This window comes from Aspergillus brasiliensis, assembly GCF_001889945.1.
Source record: "Aspergillus brasiliensis CBS 101740 unplaced genomic scaffold ASPBRscaffold_11, whole genome shotgun sequence".
Classification (NCBI taxonomy): Eukaryota; Fungi; Ascomycota; class Eurotiomycetes; order Eurotiales; family Aspergillaceae; genus Aspergillus; species Aspergillus brasiliensis.
This window is the reverse complement of record NW_027137452.1, coordinates 664,274-679,491: the sequence shown is the minus strand read 5'-3', so window position 1 is coordinate 679,491 and position 15,218 is coordinate 664,274. Positions and strand designations below refer to the sequence as shown.

Below are 15,218 nucleotides of genomic sequence, written 5' to 3'. Positions count from 1 at the left end.
GTAGGATATTCGGCATATTGTACAGTGGATGAAAGAACTCCCGGACATTGCCATTGAGGAGAGCTACTGTAGATCAATTCGATAGCTGAGTTTAGGGGGTAAATCTCACTGATTCTCTATAAACTCTAAAGTGGAGGGTTCAAGCTGCCTGGGACACTCCAGTCCTTCATAATATATCGAATGGTACGCAGTATTCTGTTGAAAAACAAGGCAAAGATTCCACCCTCATACTTGGATGATCAGAGGGGTATGTGATCAAGTAGCTATTATTCGATAATATTCTAAACAAGCATTCTACCCCAGTAGAACTTCTTTTCTACTTCGTCCTTAATCACAACCAAAGCAGGTTGTTATCTTATAGTATATTACAGGACTGGACGTCAATCGCAGTTTGAATGAAATGGGCCTATTATCATTAGTACGAGTGGATGTGGTTAGGTTGAGAATCTTTTGTAAAACATGTGGAACAGCTTCTTGGCAATATATCTGTGTTCAGAAGATGTTGTTCTAGAACAGTAGCTAAGTCGTTTTGAGACCCGAAATACAATCTGAAGGCCATAAACCGCATGAATGTGAACGAAAGAAGAGCCCAATTCAATCCCTGTAACCTAACAGCGCTCCCTTCCACCCTCCCCTCCTCCTTCTCTCATCTCAGACGGTTGTTGAGAACCTGTCCTGCCGTGGCATTGAGAAAAGCCACATCTTCTTTGATAGAAATTTTCCCCGTTCAAATGGATTTAGCATGAATAGTCCCATCGCCATACAGCCCACCCGAGTACCAGCCTGTTAGATCGTACGACCTGATAGGGATGGGATTTACTGTTCCAGCCGCTATCCACATTTCAAAGTCGTAAAGAAATTCCGATGAGAATTTGCCAGCTGTAGCTTTGCTCTCAACACGAACCGCTTCGCCGGGGTCAAATTGACCGTTCATACCCCAAGTGAGTGAGTTCGTCACAGTTTCAGATGTACCATGCTCGGTAGTATTGTCCAGCGACCAGCCCGTCGATGCACTTGCCTCCAGTCCAAAGAAGCCACCGCCGACGGTGACGCTAGCTTCAAAATGTTCGGTCTTGCTCTCCATCCAGTACTGCTCGGATACTACGTCCTCGCTTCGCGAAAACACCCAATCCGCTGGCTTTTTCGTGTCGTTGTGGTAGTTTTCTCCATAGATTAGTGCCGTAGTAATGTCATTTGGTCCCGGATCTCTCGGAAACCTAATATTAAACACCCGTGGTGGTATACTACCCAAGGTCCCGGCAACACATCGAAAGCCCAGTGAAGCCAGGCGATCCGACACGGAACCTGTCACGACCACGAGCAGTCCGGAACCAAGCTCCTCAGCCACCGGCATTGCATCGGACGGTTTCTCCCCAATTTCTAGCTCCCGACCTCGGTTGGTGAGGAGTTCCACCCGCGCCACAGCAGACCCGTCGCTCGTCGGCCAGACAAGCAATCGGGTCACTCTTTCCGCCGGCCGAAACTGGATTGACTTTGTTTCAGGGCTGGTGGATAAGTCTCCATACACTTGCTCGTCCTTCGTGTTGAAGAACCCGAGCTTTATGGCCGTCAGGCTCTTCCCGTTGCGGCCAATCTCTATGGAGCGGATTGGGCCGTCATCCCCGTGAGCATTGAATAACTTGCCGTCATTAATGCCTCCAACCGGTTTGTTACCGGTCAGTGGGAGATCTGTGATCTTGGCCCCCTTCAGTGCCTTGGTGTTCGGATCCGCCCAAGGTCTCTTGGAAAGTGCCAAGGGTGCCATATTTCTTCTTGTCTGTTTCTGGCTTTCGGGGGAGGATCGCAATGATAGATAGAAGGAAGGGGGTTTCTCGAACAGAGGTTGTGAAGGAGTGTTGAGTAGTCTGACTGAATAAGAGATTGTACTTGTACTTGATGGTCTTGGAATGCTCTGGTAGAGTATTCAGACCGAAATCTGGGGCCCTCGAGCTGCCCTTATATATCACCTACACATTCAATTGCCCTATGAGCATGACACCCAAGGGTGTACATTGGAGAACGGCTGAGGAGTGCAGAGAGTCTCGCACAGGAATCCATCACAAGACTCATCGCACTATGCTGCATTATAGTGTACACGTAGCATTTCTGCATTTCTGCACATGCAGCAGTGAAGGTGGATGTAGCATAGAGAATACTGAATAACACAAATGGGGGAGATCTAAGACCCCACTCTTAACTGCAACGCATCGCTGCAGGCTCCTCACGAGACGGGGCTGGCGCTGTCTTGGGTTAGTCCGGAAAGCAAAAGCAAAAGAAAATTTCGATCCGGGCCAAGGTTCCAGAGATATGAAGTGAAAAGGAATAAGAAGAAAAAAAGCAAATACGGTGTATGAGAATGATAAATGGTCTCAGATGTTTAGTCGCCTCTAGTGGCGCGAGCTGAACTAGCCCTAGCTCTGTAATCTATTGCTGCACGGCTAGTAGATTGGATGTATGACTTCGCCGATTAATCCCTGGCTCGTCATTGTCATGCTATTTATTTACGTAACTAGATGATTGTCCACTGCCTACTCCAAATGTGCTCGACTCTTATCTGCACCGGCTGCTGTATTCCAGAGTGTAGTAACGACAAACCGGTGAGCGCCACTAGGTTGCCTCCGGGGAAAGAGGAATTGGTGGATGTACTTGCCCAATGGCTGCCAATCACCGCCGTAGATATCTCCACTCCGACCTGGATGTCAAAAGGGATGTGATCAAGCAGCTATTCTTCTACGATATAGTAACGAATCAATGCTTAAGTTGAGTAGAAGACTTCTGCCCAGGTAAGTTTACTTTTCTGATTGACCTTCGACCGAAGCCAGGCACGCCCCCAGCCATCGTGGCCTCCATTAATATAGTGCATCTTTACTGCCGTCTCTCAACATAGTACTATAGGTAATGTCTGCTCTAATAGTATTCATTGCATCCAATGTATGAACATAAACCATGCTCATAGATCCTCACATGAAGATCAGATACCATCCTGAATGACAAAGATACGTAATTGTATTCAAACAAACTACCTTGCATATACAACTGACGCTACTTAGCCATGCATCCATCATCAGATACTAACACCCTATTCATCAGGCTCCCACGCCAGAGCCCTCTCCCTCATATCCGCCAACTTCCTCTGAACAAGCCTTTCCATCTCCTCTTTTTCCTCCTCATCAAGCAGTTCAACCCTCCTTTCCCATGACTTCTCAGGCGATTCAGTTGGTCCGAAAAAGCGACTATCCAGCTTTTGCCAGAAGATCGCATCAAAGGCAAAGTTCCTTCGCGCTGCATAACTGACCCAGAAATCACCACTTTGCCAACTTTCTCGCATGGGTTTTGAGAGCCTTTGCTCCTCGGTTAAGCGTCCCGAGCCTATGAGGGATTGTTCACGCTCAACCAGCACCTTTAGAAAGGTCTGCAGACGCCGCTCGTAAACCTCGGTCCAGGCCTCGATACCATCTGGCCAATACTCTGGTTGTTCGAGTAGCAGCCACCATGGCGATGCCTCTGAGAACTCAGCCGGTGCTGCGTAGGAGAATTCCCAGTCTATGACACCCATGACCTGCAAGTCGGCGTTGAGGAGCACGTTGGAGGGCCGGAGATCGTCGCACCATAGCCGGAATGGTCCTGAATCACAATCACAGGTAGATGCAGTTAGTTGACGATCCTTTGCCAATTTGCGGAATAGCTGCCTGGCAACATATTTACGACGGCAATCGGTAGCCGAATCGACTGCATCGTTGCGCTGGTGCTTCAGGTGTTGGATATGGAGTTCGGCGAGGTTATCGAAATAGGATGAAGAGGTGCTGAAGGTGCTGTCCGGCAGAAGTGACCGTGGTAGCGTCCCCAGACGGACAAGCTCATTCATATGCAGCGACAGCGGTCTGCTGTTCACTTCATATGAGAATTCGTCAACCCGTTCCACAGACCCAATCCGAGGGAGGGAGAGTCTGTTCAGCTGCAGGAGGATATCCGCAAACTGTGCGTACATCATCTCCAGCTTCTCCATGTCAACGTTCGGATCGAGGCAATGCCGGTCTGATATCCCCAGCCCAGGCGTGTTCAGTACGTCGCTCATTGTTGTGGCGTGATCGATGTACTCCATAACGATGAATGGGCCGAATCCCGGTGGACTTTCTTCCGTTGTACCGCAGTGCAGAATGAAGGGCACTGGAATAGAAGTATTATCCTGGATGTATCGAATCGCTGCGACTTCATTGCGAACCTTCTCTTCGGGGAACATTATTGCCCCCAGCTTGGGAAAGCGAATGGCTGCAGAGCCACCGTCCAAGTATTTCATCCGGAAGGTGATGTTAAAGTATCCAGCCCGGGGCTAGCATAGCTCTACTAGGACACCTCTCCGGTACTTCACGATGAGGTGACCAATCGCCCGAAGAGTGTCTTCGTCAGAAAAAAGGCCATGTACCCAACCGTCGGCGATGGCTTCGCTTCTTTCCCAGGCGACATCGTCGAAGTGCATGCGTGGCTCGATTGTTTCTTTCATGGTTACAGTGCACAGTAGCAAGGGTGATGGGGTTTGATGAGATGGTGGGAGTGCAAGAATGGATTTGGGTAGTGAACGCTAGTGCTGTGCTGTGCTGTGCTCGCCCCAATAGCCGCCGAGACCATCACAGCACCAATGAGATGTTAATCATCCAGATAGTCCGTAAATACCAACGGTTCAGTACGTGCAAGTGAAGCGAGCCGTTTATTTGGACAAAGATTTTTGGTAATTACATGTGCCCCCGAAAACTGCAATATCAAATGTCTGCGATAGATCGCACGGAGATCCACGATATGCATAATAAGACCCGCAACAGCTTTCCTCTTTCATCCAGTGTTCGAAGACAGCCATACAAAGGAGAGCATCTAGGTAGTTGGTGACCTGACTGGCCGGAGCCTCCTTTTGTTGTATATGATTTCTACCCCAGTTGTACGATTTTGAGTCACGGTTACTAGAAGGTCATATATACTCAAACAAGGCACGACGACGTAGTAAAAGGACAAGTGCAGCTATAGCAAAAGCTCTACATTAATATATGATGTTCGACTATTTACTACCCAACTACAATATCGCAGAGCCACTGACTTGGTGCTCGAATAGTACACAAGGCTTGCTCCCAAGTCATCGATTTGTGCACTACTTTGTGAAGGCCAAGAGGCAATATAGCCCCGAAACCCCGATTATGGTCGTAGACTATTCGGAGACGTGTATAAGGTAAAATGATACCTATCTCCCAGTCTAATGGTTGACGTATAGGATTGCCAAATAATATTAGTATTGGTCTTCGACCCGTCCCGTCGAAACCTGATAATGTAGCGTGTAGATACCACGGCAACGCCGAACAACCCAAACAATATGCGATATCACTATGCATTCTACCGAACTCTCGCTCCCCGACTACCAATCGGCCTCCATTCTCACATCGTAGCACTCGGACAATTCGGGAATCTCGGGATATTCGGTCCTAACGGCCGTAACGGGCCTATCGGTCATCTATCGCACAACTTTGAAACGATGCTGTTCCACAGTGTATAAATACTGTCAAAGCTGCATGTCTTCCGTGGGTATTCCAATCATTCTACTTCATATGCAACACCAGCCTTACATAAAGACAAACCAAAACATGTCTCAACTCAAAATCCTGATCTGTGGCGCCGGCATCGCCGGCAACGCCCTCGCCTTCTGGCTCGCCAAACAAGGCCACCACAAGATCACCATCATCGAGCGATTCCCTAATCTACGAGCAACCGGACTCCAAGTCGATCTCCGCAGTCCTGGCATCGACGTTCTTCGACGCATGGGTCTCGAAAAAGCCTTTCGCGAAGTCACTGTCCCCGAACAAGGTCTCCAGCTTGTTGATAGCCGGAACCGACGATGGGGATATTTCCCTGCGAATCGGAGTGGGAAAGGGTTGCAGAACTTTACGACGGATTTTGAGATCATGAGGGGTGATCTGTGTCATTTGCTTTATGGGGCGGTTAAGGATCGTGTGGAGTATTTGTTTGGTGTGTATGTGGTGGAGATGCAGCAGATGGATGATGGGTTTGTGGATGTGGTTTTGTCGGATGGGAGGAGAGACCGGTTTGATGTTGTTATTGGTGCGGATGGGTTGGGGTCGAGGATGAGGATGATGATGCTTGGGAATGGGGATGATGCGAGGGATCCGGTGCATTCGATTGGGGTGGCTGCTGGGTATTTTACCATTGATCGAAAGTTGGAGAAGGGGGAGAAGTATGATGCCACGGCGTATATCACTACGCAGGGACGGGGTATTATGGTGCGGCGTCATGATCCAAATAAGATTCAGGCGTATATGTTCTGTAAGGCGGGGCCTTTTGAGAACTGTGCCAAGGGCGATGTGGAGAGGGAGAAGCAGGTTATGGGCCAGGTGTTCAGGGATGCAGGTTGGAAGTCTGAGGAGATTGTCAAGGGCATGGAAGAAGCGGATGATTTCTATTGTGAGCGCATGGGGGTGGTGAATTTGGATAGCTGGTCGAGGGGCCGTGTGGTCTTGGTGGGTGATGCGGCTTATTGTCCCTCCGCTATGACGGGGATGGGTACATCGTGTGCCATGGTTGGTGCTTACATCCTGGCAGGGGAGATAGGCAAACGTTGTGCGAAGGGAGTTGGTCCTAAGGTGGACATCGCGATGGCTTTCAAAGATTATGAGGACAAGCTCAGGCCATTCATTGTGAACGTCCAAAAGGGACTCCTGGACGACCACGATTACATGAGCAGGCTCCCTTCATCTACGCTGGGGATCACGCTCGTGTACTTGCTGTTCGCGGTAGCTTCGTTCTTGAGACTTGACGTCCTCTCGCAATGGTTGCTGCGTGAAGATTGCAACAAGGACTGGAAATTGCCGGAGTATCCGAGCATGGTCGATAACTGACACCAGCTCACAGGTATGCGTTGTTGCTGCGGTCTTGGCTTGTATATTCTGTTGATTAGGTTCATACTGTATTTATACTGTAGTAATTTCCAACATAGTAGCTCCTCTCCGTTCTAATTACACTTCGAGTTTACCACCCCGAGAAGAGTTCAAAATCAGGAAAGTCCAAGTTGAAATCATTGTCGTAGATGGAATCGAAGCCATGGTCCAAGGAGTCCCCAAAATCGTCACTTCTATTGAGATTATCCAAAGATGCAGCATCTGGACCAGTGGAAGTATTAGACACCCTGGCCAATATGTCCTGCATGATCGAGTAGCACACATCTGCACCCTCGTGCATTACCCTTGAAACTGCCTCCTCCTCAGACTGACCATTAAGTCTAGCTTCCGCTTGGGCTAGCATCATATTAAGAAATATATAGACCTTAACATTGGTCTCTCCGTGGTGTACTCTGTCTTTTGCATACTGCACCACACAGCGGGCATCTCGCAGGAGTGCTTCTCGACGCGCATGGTCTCTTCTCTTCGCGAGGCTTGTACTCTCCGCTTCTGGATCGGGGCTGGATTCTAAGAAGACGAGTATGGCAGCCCGTGTCACAATGTCGCGAAACATGCCGCCTCCAGATCGGAGAACACGACCGTACAGATCGTCTTCGATTAGTGATATGATATCCAGTGCGGCTTCGACGCCAGCCTTGCGGGAGTGACTGTATAGGGGATTGGCCCGTGCCTTGAGGGCAAATTTGTAGTGGAGACACAAGGTAAAGCGGCGGATCAGATGAGTGCAGAAGCTAGATGCGAATTGATCTAATGGGGATGCAGAGTCAAACTGGTCAAGGGTGACCGAAATGTCGCGACACGCAGAGGCTAGCTCCTTTCCGACCTCAAGAACCTCTTCGTAGGCCGGCTCCTCTTGTAAATTATTTATGAGTCTGGCCGCATGAAGGCGGAGTGGTATTGACTTTGACAAGATAGTTTGAAAATTGGTTGACTTATCAGCCGCTATCTCTTCTCCATCGGCTTCAAGATCAAGGTTGTGATCGCTTGGCGGCTCAGTGTTCCAGTCCCCAGTTGCGATCATTGGCAACATCCCGGAATCCAAGGACGCTTGTAAATTCAGTTCCAAGATAGTGTACCAGAGTCGCCGTCGAAGCTCCTTATCCGTAGGATCCACCTCGCTCAGACAATTGGGATCTTGATGCAGGCCCATCTGCATGGCTATCCTCATCAACGCGCCTGTGGAGATCCAGATCAGATCAGCGCCCACCTGATTTACCTGGCGGGCCAAAAGAAGCAGACAGTGGACCTGTACGCCTTTCAAAGTCAAGCGGCTCTTTTCTAGAGGTGCCGAGAGCCATGTCTGAGCAGTATGGATCCACATTCCCGCCTTTGACGCTACCTCGATCCGGACATTGGAGTCCTGATGCAGCGGGCCCGCAATAGCGATAACAAGAAGTATTTGCAAGACGATACAACTATCCGTGGGCTCGGGGTTATTCAGATATGTCTGACAATGGGTCATGAAGGATTCCCTCGCAAGTATTCGGTAGCACGACTCGAATGTGGCGAAATAGAGCCGGGCCAGTTCAAGGATGACATCGGAACTAGGAAAAGACTGATAGATCTTTGTCGGCAGGCTGCTACGACTGGGTCGTTGGCTCTTGATACTGCGGGCAAGCCTTTTGCATTGGGCAATTTTATCTGCGATGGCGTCCAAAGGACCGTGGTTGGTATTTCGTATGATGGTGTCGTATAGACCCATGATGGGCTGCATGCTGGAGAGCCCTTCTGTCTGAAACATCGTCAATGCAAAATTCAATTAAAATATGCGGGCATGTTACTCACCATTGAAAACGTAGTCATCCAATGTCCCTGCCCGAACACCCTCGTCTTTGACACCGTGCCTCGGATTTGATCCGGGATTGATGCAGCTTGTTGCAACGAGGCGAGAGGTGTGTGAGAGGGTGGGCCACTATTACTGTCCTGAGAACCATTTGCCCTTCTATGGCTAATTTCACTGCTGATATGATGCGCAGTTTCGCGACTGGCAAAAGTATGGCGATTCTGCTCATATGTACACTCTGCAGCAATATTCAGGGTCACGCACTGTCCACACGGGTTGACCCGGTCGCATCGGACTTTACGACGACGGCATGCAGCACATGAAAACGCCGGACGTCTGCGTTTTCTTTTGTTTGATGGGGCTGGACTAGCCATTGTACTAAGACTGCAGCCGAGAACTGATCCAAAGTTGGCTGTCCGTTCTGTAGTGTAACATGGAGGGCAGGATAGACCAGGGAAGTTGGTCCGGAGAATAATTGGGCGTGTCGGTCGTCAGCATCTTGGCCCGATATGACCGATAAAGCCGACGTTGATCTGCCTCAGGCATGTATTTCACAAGCCCGTTCGAAGGATCAAAGCAGGAATTGACATTCTCCGGGTTAGTGCACTAAGGTATGAATCACACAAGAGACTGTTATATCTCTCTTGAAGCCATGTTTATGTCTTATTTGAATACAAGCGTTTCCGATGTGGTATTCCATAGTCATTGTCCAGATATCGGCACTATATAGCTCGACACTCAATCGCTACATCCACTCCTCTCCACAACAACCTCATCAAAATACACGTGCCAAGTATACGAATTATCCGGCGACGTGTCACGCCGCACTGATCGTCAGCACATCCGCTGACCGATTAGCCGTGGACTCCCCAGTCACGGCCGTCCACCGCTCACTGGGTTCGAGATCAGCGGTGACAACCATGTCACTGGTTGTATTCAATCCCAGATATGCGGCGATATGGCAGAGCTCTGCTCCGGAGACAGAGGGCTTGACTTGCACGGAGAAGTCGTAGGTCGTGCTGCGGTTGAGATTAGACAGGGTCTGGGAGAAGGAATTGGGCCCGTTGTCGATGGCAGTTGTGAGGTCGCTAATTACATTAGTGACTAAGATGCAAGCGTGTTTTGGAGACATACAGTGAGTGGTTGCCAGCGTAGGCAGGAGTGGCAGTCGTGACTCTGGCTACATTTGAAGCTGTAGTGAACCATGGTGATAGAGCGCTTGTCTCGAAGGAGGGGTTGGAGAGAATATTACAGCCGGTGGACATTATGTTCCGCAATGATGGATATTTGATCTAGGCAGATCATCGAGATGGCTTGTGTAGCAAGATGGCGAGAGAGGCATTATTATCCCAAATACTCTCTCTGTTCTCACTTCATGCCCCCTCACCTCGTTCAGCGGTTCGGATCGCAATCCGGCTTTGTGCTCAAATTGATGTCATGTCTATTCTTTTCACCTAATATTCATTGGATACACCTATCTTGCTCTAACAAGAGCTATATAGTGACTCTGTATCACTAGTATCGAATCTAAAATTGCCATTGACCCGCGGGTGATGTATGTAGCAGGTATTAGATGTGTAGTAGAGAGGTTCTTCAGCACTTGTAGGGTTATTTTGAGTCACGTTTCATGTACTATTGAAACTAAAGATAAAGAAACAAAACCATGTAGGTGATAGTGGGTACGGAGATATCAAGCTCTGAAAATTCACAGATATCCGAGGTAGTGTCAAACACCAGAGGGGCATTGAGAAGCTTCTGACTTTAGAGCCCATGTTCGCAGTTCATGTTGAAAAAAGAGGAAATGCTTGGTGTAGATGATCACCACCTTGTGTATGACTGATATATCTCGACTGTATAGCTGTAGGGTTATATGCAGTTGGAACGGCATAAAGTGGAACAAAAGAAATTATGAGAAAGACAAAACCGAAAAGCAGGCTAATAGGAGAAATCATATATATCCAAAGCAGATCCATCCGTGTATACATCCTAAACGCCGTACCCTGCGCTCATGCACTTAACAAATATATTTTCAACCGTATCTCGTATCATGATCCGATCCACTTCCACAAAACCCTGAGTAATTGATCTCGGTGAACCGGCTTGCCGATGCAATCGCTCATGCCTTTTGCAATGTAGCTCTCGGCATCGCCTTGCATGGCATTTCCTGTGATGGCGATAATCGGCATTTGTAGCCCCATATCGCGAATGTGCCCCGTCGCGACAAGACCGTCCATGATCGGCATGGAGACATCCATCAAAACGACGTTGTAGGACAACGGCTTCTTCTTGATGATTGACAGTGCCTCGGCGCCATTCCAAGCCCCATCCACTCGCGTGAAGCCGATGCTGCTCAGAAGCTTCAGCATCATGGTGTGGTTGACCATGTTGTCCTCCACCAGTAGGACATGTTTGTGGGGTGCAATGGCCCGGATCTCAGCACCGAGATCAGGGCCCACAGGCGTCAATGCAGTACTGCAGGGTGTGAGCGATGGTGTCCGGGATCTATTACCTAGTTTTGCGGTGAACCAGAAAACACTGCCTTGGCCTTCCGGGTTAGGGTGATATCCCACTTTCCCGTCCATGAGTTCGGCCAGGCTTTTGCAAATGGACAAACCCAATCCAGTGCCCTGGTATTGTCGAGTGGTCGAATTGGCAAAGCGTGTGAATGGAGTAAAAAGGATATTCACTGCATTGTCAGGGACACCGATGCCGGTGTCGACGACCTCTGTACGGACTATGCAACAGCCCTCCTCGTGCTCATCCGGAGAGTACGCGGTGGAGACCCGGATATGGCCGCTCTCGGTAAACTTGACGGCATTGCTTACCAGATTCTGCAGGATCTGGCGATATCGTAGGGGGTCTCCTCGGAGGTGCCTGGGAAAGTCGGGTGCGATGTCGGTGGCCAATTCCACTCCATTCTTCAGTGAGGGGCGACAATTTCGTATGACCGCTCCAATAACATCGTTAACATCTACAACGTCGAGGTGAAGCGAGAAAGAGCCAGACGAGAGTTTCGAGTAGTCGAGAACGTCGTTCACCGTCTCCAGCAGGAGTGACATGCAGTCTTGGATGACTGCGGCATGCTCAAGCTGTGTCGGAGACAGACCTGTATCGGCCAGCATGGTCATGGCAAGCTTCATCCCATTCATCGGAGTGCGGATTTCGTGGCTAATATTGGCGAGAAAGTCGGTTTTCAAGCGTGACGACTCTTCGAAAGCAGCAATGATGCGCGCCTCTGCTTCTTTGCGTTCACTGAGGTCGCGGGTGACTTTGACGAAACCAACGTGCTGCCCGAACTGGTAGATGGGCGTGATCAGCACGTTGGCCCAAAACCGCGAACCATCGCGCCGATACCTCCATCCCTCATCCTCCATCCGACCCTCGCGCAAGCACACAGCAAGGCCCCTGGGGGGCTTCCCTGCCAAGCGATCCTCTGGGCTATAGAAGACAGAAAAATTCCTGCCAAGGATTTCCTCTGCTGGCCATCCCTTCATGATGGCAGCGCCCGTGTTCCAGGTGGTAATATTGCCTTGTGTATCCAGCATGAAAATGGCGTATTCCTTGACAGTATCCACAAGAATCTTGTAGGTTTCGTTGGTATAGGCATGATTGATGCTGGAGGTCTCCTCGGAGAGCTTGTGCGCCTCCAACACAATGTAGAGCAGAGTGAATTCGTCGAAGATGGGGGTGACCCGGAGGTTGTACAAAGCTTTATCCCTGGACACGATTCTCTCAACTATCTGTACTTCCTTCGTTGAGCAGGCTGCACGCAATGCACCAAAGAGGATAGCGATATTGGGAGCGGGTATGGCAGCTGGGTCGAGGTCGCGGACGGTCGCATGAAGCATGGATTGGCGCGTTTTGCCGAATACAGCGAGATGACTATCAGAGACCTCCACAACAGTCATGGACGAATCGAGGACGATGGTAGGAGTAGGGGTATGGCGATAGATGCATGCCAGCGAGGGAGACGCAGCTGGGGAGTCATCATCTGGCAGAGGTCGAGTGCGTGAAGTCGCGAGTTTCTCCTCGAGGGAGAGAGCGGCCAAGTGGCCGTCGAGAAACATCGCGGCTCGTGTGGACAGACATGAGAAAAAGAAGAAGAGTAGGGGATGAATATGAACTTTTGTTCTACTTTATCGCGTGGCGAAAGAAAAGTGGCACTGTGAGTGGCGGAACGCAGCCGGCAGCAGAACCACTTAATGGATGACGCTTCCACATGCATTCATTGGTGCAGCCTAAGTTGGAACCAGCTTTCGATAATCCACCCCAGGCCATTGCCCCTGACATCCCCGCCTCTGTCCATGGAGTCAAGATGTCTAGGCTACCTGAAAACGGACGATTACAGTCTACGTGCCGTCTCATAGAGCGAGAAAAGTCCGTTGCTAGTTATTAGATGACAAACCAACTGAATATGTATCTACTATCAATTGAAGCATATCTTCTCCGTCGTGTGAGGACAGGGACCGCATAGCAACGGTGTCGCACCGTCGAGGGTCCTTCGGAGTGATTCTACAATGGTCTAGGCTGCACCAGCTGCTACATTTTCAGGCATTTGGGCTGTCTAAATTGCTTGACAACTGCCGGCGGATGCTCCATTGGGGCCAGCCGTCGGAGCCGCAAGCCGCCAATCATCGTGCCAGCAAGGACTGTATCTTGCTCGCTCGGACCATTACCGTGGGTCCAAGCAGGTTTGCCTACTCGCTAAATCTAATCAGTTAGATTTTCATTGCCGAATCGAGTAGGACCAACGTTTTTAGAAGCCTGGACGACCGGGGATGCCGGTCGAAGAATATCGGCTATATCAATCCGCTCAAATGTTGCGATAAATTGGTAGCATTAGGCGAAGGTACCTATCTGCTCCAACCAAGCAAATGGATGCTCGTGGACCCTTAGACAACAGTATTCTGGCCTCTCTTATACCCTTCAGGTTGTGGCAAGAGGATGAGCCCGCTTGCATGGCGTGTATTGATGAATTTAAGACTATATGAAACAAATGGAAAGTCTAGGGCTCAATAATGGCACACTTACAGTTCCATGTCGCATATGACATGGCTCATGCTCTTTCTATATCTGTACGTTAAGCTATATTGATATTATAATTGTATTTATGCCGGTGCATGTCGAACAAGAGGACCTCCTGTCAACATGGCTGCTATAGGTTGGAGAGTACGTCGTAGTAGTCGACAATATTTCTACGAGGTTCCTCACTAGCCCGTCCTTCGTTCGCTGGGTGTCTTGGTATGAAGTAGAGTCATCAATGCGGTGTGGCAAACAGGACATGGGCATTTAATAGTTATTTCATCTTCCTCAATTGCAACTGCGGAGCTTCACTTCCGCGCTCACTTGCCGGATTGAATATGTACCACTGCATATAACCCTACTGCACATGTCTTCGGGCAACTTCACATGTGATAGTCACAGCGATCAACTTCACGCTCGCGACCCGATTAATCGCACCACAAGATGAATGGGGTAAACCAGTCACGATGTTTTCACTCACTGAAGTGAGTTCTCTTCCGCCCTAATTAAATGTTTCATTTCCCTCTCAGCCAATAAAGTCAACATAGGGGGTGAAAGGTAAATGAAGATAAAAGGTAATATTCCAGGCTTTAGTACTTACTTGATCGACATGCACTGTTAAGACAACGTGACTGGTGGAGTAGAGTGCCTAGCATGGCCTAGGCCCCATACACTCAGTGAGTGCAATCATGAAGAGGGGCAGTCCTCATTTCTGGAATATGATCTACAAGTTCAGGAACTGAGATTGGGTCCTGCATTTCTTCTTGACATCTCCCATATAATGAGTGCAGTAGCCAAGAATGCCTTGCGAGGACATGAGAAATTGTAGTAAGTCCCATGGCTAGTAAAAGAGGAACCCAATGTGACGGGAATTGCATCGCTAACTAAAGGTACAATCCGCATCCAGAGGGGATATAAAGCCCGCCCAGGGCCCTGACAGATGTGAATAGATCACAGGCAGCAAGCTCTATCTTAGACGCCAAGCCCCCATGCAGCTATACCAAAATTATAGCGGGGCTCATTGAAGGCAATGCAGCGTCGTGGTGACAAATACTGTTGGGACATTCATCATAGCCAGGCGCTTCACCAGATTTGTGCCGCCTCTGCTGCCTACGCGCCCTTATATAAAGCCTTCTCCCTCCTGATCTTCCTCGTTTACCTCTGACTCTACCTCTTCAAGGCTGGATCAGGCCTCATAAGTTCCTTGTGCTGGAAATACCATATTACTGAATCAAGTATGGTCGGCAGTATCATATGGGCAATTCAGATGCCAATACACTGAGAAGACAGATACTAGAGACGGTGGGAAGAAGGGTGAGATCCGCTCGACAACAAGAATGCTGTTAATCCCAGCGGTCTCGAGGCCAGCTCGGAAAGAGAGCCATGGTCACTTGGTGGTGTCTGCGCTGGATAGTTAGCCAAGCGCAACGCACTTCAGGAGTGAACAACAACTCTTACAA

General features: G+C 49.4%; 6 protein-coding genes across 6 annotated transcripts; 1 reads left to right on the top strand and 5 right to left on the bottom strand.

Annotated features, from left to right (window-relative positions):
- Positions 1 to 587: 587 nt before the first annotated feature.
- ASPBRDRAFT_67792 (uncharacterized protein) lies at positions 588 to 1,765 on the bottom strand (the record flags this gene model as incomplete). The annotated part of the gene is made up of 1 exon (XM_067628950.1): positions 588 to 1,765. The coding sequence occupies one exon, from the start codon at positions 1,763 to 1,765 to the stop codon at positions 728 to 730; it is 1,038 nt and encodes a 345-aa protein (XP_067476303.1). The 3' UTR covers positions 588 to 727.
- A 1,314-nt stretch (positions 1,766 to 3,079) lies between these two features.
- ASPBRDRAFT_57598 (phosphotransferase family protein) lies at positions 3,080 to 4,501 on the bottom strand (the record flags this gene model as incomplete). Its single annotated transcript, XM_067627765.1, has 2 exons — positions 3,080 to 4,330; positions 4,424 to 4,501. The coding sequence occupies 2 exons, from the start codon at positions 4,499 to 4,501 to the stop codon at positions 3,080 to 3,082; spliced, it is 1,329 nt and encodes a 442-aa protein (XP_067476302.1).
- Positions 4,502 to 5,624: 1,123 nt separating this feature from the next.
- Positions 5,625 to 6,893, top strand: ASPBRDRAFT_183499 (uncharacterized protein; the record flags this gene model as incomplete). The annotated part of the gene is made up of 1 exon (XM_067620004.1): positions 5,625 to 6,893. One exon carries the CDS (start codon positions 5,625 to 5,627, stop codon positions 6,891 to 6,893), a length of 1,269 nt encoding a protein of 422 aa, XP_067476301.1.
- A 100-nt stretch (positions 6,894 to 6,993) lies between these two features.
- Positions 6,994 to 9,033, bottom strand: ASPBRDRAFT_183496 (putative C6 transcription factor). The gene is made up of 3 exons (XM_067620003.1): positions 9,001 to 9,033; positions 8,739 to 8,957; positions 6,994 to 8,685 (listed from the first exon to the last, which is right to left on the bottom strand). The coding sequence occupies exons 1-3, from the start codon at positions 9,025 to 9,027 to the stop codon at positions 7,024 to 7,026; spliced, it is 1,908 nt and encodes a 635-aa protein (XP_067476300.1). The 5' UTR covers positions 9,028 to 9,033; the 3' UTR covers positions 6,994 to 7,023.
- Positions 9,034 to 9,533: 500 nt separating this feature from the next.
- ASPBRDRAFT_209467 (uncharacterized protein) lies at positions 9,534 to 10,001 on the bottom strand (the record flags this gene model as incomplete). Its single annotated transcript, XM_067621867.1, has 2 exons — positions 9,534 to 9,824; positions 9,871 to 10,001. 2 exons carry the CDS (start codon positions 9,999 to 10,001, stop codon positions 9,554 to 9,556), a joined length of 402 nt encoding a protein of 133 aa, XP_067476299.1. The 3' UTR covers positions 9,534 to 9,553.
- A 342-nt stretch (positions 10,002 to 10,343) lies between these two features.
- ASPBRDRAFT_46336 (uncharacterized protein) lies at positions 10,344 to 13,031 on the bottom strand. The gene has a single exon (XM_067625617.1). The coding sequence runs from the start codon at positions 12,801 to 12,803 to the stop codon at positions 10,782 to 10,784; it is 2,022 nt and encodes a 673-aa protein (XP_067476298.1). The 5' UTR covers positions 12,804 to 13,031; the 3' UTR covers positions 10,344 to 10,781.
- Positions 13,032 to 15,218: the final 2,187 nt, after the last annotated feature.